Raw genomic sequence first — 4,114 nt, 5'->3', positions numbered from 1 at the left:
TCACTGCGATTAAAGCTTAATCCATGATTAATTTACCAACCCAGGTAGCAAGCTACGTCATTTTGACATCATTTTGACGTCAAATGACGTCTTTTTGACGTTTCAATTACGCTTCAAGCGTAATTTTAGGGAGTAATTGGAGTAAATAATCATACAAGGATGAAATCTATTTCCACTTGTTAAGAGAAGAACCGCGATACTTGCTCGATGAACCATCCCTCTCGTCCTGAACTGCCAACTCCTCGTCGAGCAATAACTCGAAGTTACCCAAAGCTTCTGGAGACGGTAATTTATTCCATTTCACGCTAATCAGACCAACCGTAAATTTTAATTTCGTAAACTTACTGGAGATTTTGATTTTGATTAGAATATACCGTACACTTACTCGGGCATACCATCCGGAGGCAGAACCACCGATATGATATTGTCGATCAATTTATACTTCAAGATTCTATCGTTCACTGTCGTGGATGTGAGAGACGGCGAGGCGTTTACCTGTGAAAAAAATCAAAACTTCGATGTTTTCGAAATTTGAAGGTTTTTATTGACAAGGAGATATATGGAAGTCACATGTATTTTTATACGTGACCATATGCACTGTTAGGGGGTGAAATATCCCTTTGAAAATATCGTCTTTTTTCTTTTCGAAACTATAAAAAAAATAGAAAAAATTTTTGAATGAAAGTTAAAATTTTCAAAAGTACTTTAAAAAATCATAAAAAATTTTTCTAAATTTTTAATTTTTTAATGCATTATATCACATATTTTTTTCAAAATTTTGAATTTTTTTTATCAAATTAAAGATCATTTTATTATGAATTTAATCATAAAAATAATAAAGTTATTTTCTAAAAAATTATTTTCCAGAATTAATTACAAGTGCATCTGTACATATTGATACTTTTACCTATTCGTAGGTCTGATTTTTTTATGTAATACGTTCTGTTTAATTTAATAAGCTTAAAATATATATTTAAGTTTAAAATACAACGTGTTAAAAACTCATTGCAGAAGGAACTTGTGATGAATTACGAAGGATGAGAAATCAATGCACCTCGATCAGCCACGGTTTTAACTTATTATCGATGATGATGTCATATCCGTAGCATTCGAAACAGTGTCGGTCGTTTGCCATCACTGGTGCTACCGCTTTCAGCGAATGCACGATGCACCAAGAGATGTTGGCGAATAGCTTCTCTGTAACCGCTTTCCCGCGCGTGCTCTCCAAGTATAAACGCAGATTCTGCACGCTCAGCTTACCGCCGTGCTTGCTGTTATATTCGTCCTGAAATTCTCGTTTCAACAATTTTTGTGTTGATCAATACACTAAGTATCCGTACAAACTATGTCATTGAAAGTTAAAATGTTGAAAAACTAAATATCCAAAGATTATAGAAACGCGGTGAAACCTAAAATTCCAAGATTGGATCAAAATTTTTTAATTAAGAATTATTTAAATTTTTATGTAAAAAAATTTTAAAAAGATTTAAAGGTAATTTTTTAGACTGCCAAGATAAAAAACCGCTCACTGAGCGCTATATAACTTAGGCTTTCTTAAAAAATCGTGTGTTTACATTGAACATTCTGATATCTAAATTGACTCACTTAACTGTCTAATTTAACAAAAATTATTTTGTAAATTTAATTTTGAAGTAAAATAGAAAAATATTTTCCGTAAAGGAGGAAAAGATACCCCTACGATATTACAGCAATATTTTATAAAATATATTGCAATCTTTCAAAGTAATATTGCTGTAATATTTCGTGCTATAGAGGTACAAAAATATATTCTTATAGCACAAAAGTTTGCAGCAATATTGATGCAACATTTGCAATATTGCTGCAATATTACTGAAATGATCTATGTAATGGGACATATTAATTTCTAGCAATCAAAGACAGTACTGTTACGAATAATTTGATAAGTGTACATGATACATACGCCATGCTTTTGCACGGACACATTTGTCAGATGCACGTACATGTTGTCGAGCTCTTGAACGCTAGTGTCGTACTTGACTGTGCAAAATCGGCAGAATCCTAATTTAAAGAGATACGCTTTAAGCGGTCGAAATGACGTGATGAGAACGTACAATCGGAGGTCGAATTTCTTGCTGCCGATTAATAGTGGATTGTCGATATATCTATCGTAAGAAATGTTAAAATGATGAAATGGCTCGAAAAAATAGAAATTAATAGCTTTAATTGACTGTTGTTAATCACCTCCACCGCTAGAATCTCATGAAGGACATCCTTATAATCGAAACGTCTTTGATTAAAATTATAATTATAAAATAATTACCTGGATATGACATATGATTCTTTTGTCAAATTTGGATTGAATGGTGTCTTTGCCTCGCGTGACCACTTCTTCAGCTTGCTTAGCTTATTAATGAGAAATATCCCAGCACCCTGCGATTTACCGCATGGCTTCATGATCCAGGTGCTCTGCGGAGACTTGCGATATTCTTCCACGAACATATTGTAATCTATGGCAAAATATATTGTGAAATTCAAAAATAAATCAGATAATTCTCATTAAAAATATCATAAATAAAACATACATAACGTGAAAATTGATCGAAATGTTTAACACAAATGAGTGAAGAGGGCCATATTCTTGGTGCTCAATAATAAAATGTGCAAATTTTTACAACGTTCAGTTCAAACAAACTGCGTGTCTATTATTTGTCGATCTTATGACAATTAAAATATTAAAATTTAAGACTGAACTTTTTATTTACGAAATAGTTATCGTGTTAGATTTTGTCAAGAAATTTTTCGTATCAGCTCTTTACTTTAATTTTTAAAAACCTAATCTTAATATCTTGGGCTCACCAGCTGGTAAGACGAAAGTGACAGGTATGAAGTCGAGGTACAAATATTTGCCTGGACCCTCCGCGCGTTCCGCCAATGAATTTCCCTCTCTTTCCAAGTCCTTTCGGTATCGCTTGATGTTTTTTACCAGCAGATCCTTGCGCGTAAGCTCGTAGTGATTTGGGAAGTGATTAATGATTCTAATAGCATAAACAAATGTTTTTCTTCAAAATGGCTTATAAATTAGTATCTCTAAAAAATAAATATCTATATAGAATTTTTCATAACTTCATAACATGTCATCTCTATTTTTTTTAATACTAGCACATTACAAGGGCGCTACGCGCGCCCTGACCTACATTTTGCAGAAATTAAAGAACTTTTAGCACATCCATCAGCCATATTAGTTCATCCATTTCGAATTTTCAAATTTTGAACCCGGATTCAGAATCAACGACTCTAAAAACCCTTTAACGTTACATTTCGCCAAAATTGGAAAATTTATCATTTCCATAACATTGCCGTCCGCCATATTGGTTCAGCAATTTTTTATTTTCAAATTTCAAGTTCGGATTCGACATCAGCGACCCCAAAAACCTTTTAATATTACATTTCGTTGAATATTACATTTCATTGGAACCAAAGAACTCTATCAGTTTCAACGTAGAGACTTCAGGGCAGAAAATACGGCAATTTTAAGATACACATATTAATTTTTTTAATCAGATATACAGTGGAAATTAAAAGTAAGTAGGCATTGTCAATATAATAATTATATGGAATTATAGTAATTTGAATGTCGCACTTTTATCTGAGAATACATTGGTCAACTGAACTCTCTGTAGCTTATTAATATCCCAGATAGTATAAGGACGCCCATTGTACGTCCATTGGACATCAGTTTCTGGACATTGGGACGTCCATAGGAAGTCCAAATTATGTCCGTCGAACGTCCTATGGACGTCTATGGGATGTATATTTGTCACAATTTTGTACGTCCATAGGATATCATTGGGACGTCCATAGGAAGTCCAAATTATGTCCGTCGAACGTCCTATGGACGTCTATGGGATATACATTTGTCACAATTTTGTACGTCCATAGGATGTCCGAACACATCCAATTTTGGGCCTATGGACGTGTTATGGACTAATTTTGGACGTCTTTTTCAGTTGAAGACCTTGCTGCAATATTAGTAATCACGTACTAATGGACCTATTATGGACGTGTTATGGACTAATTTTGGACATCTTTTTCAGTTGAAGACCTTGCTGCAATATTAGTAATCACATACTAT

General features: G+C 33.4%; 1 protein-coding gene across 1 annotated transcript in view; it reads right to left on the bottom strand.

Annotated features, from left to right (window-relative positions):
* Positions 1-139: 139 nt before the first annotated feature.
* Positions 140-4,114, bottom strand: part of TTLL1B (Tubulin tyrosine ligase-like 1B) — a 5,533-nt gene continuing 1,558 nt past the window's right edge. Inside the window, exons 4-9 of the mRNA XM_018522708.1 lie at positions 2,839-3,017; positions 2,303-2,489; positions 1,943-2,144; positions 1,055-1,285; positions 386-495; positions 140-305 (exon numbers count right to left, since the gene is read on the bottom strand). Coding sequence (XP_018378210.1) covers positions 167-305; positions 386-495; positions 1,055-1,285; positions 1,943-2,144; positions 2,303-2,489; positions 2,839-3,017 — 1,048 coding nt within the window. The 3' untranslated portion in view covers positions 140-166. The remainder of the gene's footprint in view (positions 306-385; positions 496-1,054; positions 1,286-1,942; positions 2,145-2,302; positions 2,490-2,838; positions 3,018-4,114) is intronic.

Source organism: Trachymyrmex cornetzi, unplaced genomic scaffold (genome assembly GCF_001594075.2).
Source record: "Trachymyrmex cornetzi isolate Tcor2-1 unplaced genomic scaffold, Tcor1.1 scaffold138, whole genome shotgun sequence".
NCBI lineage: Eukaryota > Metazoa > Arthropoda > Insecta > Hymenoptera > Formicidae > Trachymyrmex > Trachymyrmex cornetzi.
This window is presented reverse-complemented; position numbering and strand designations above follow the sequence as displayed.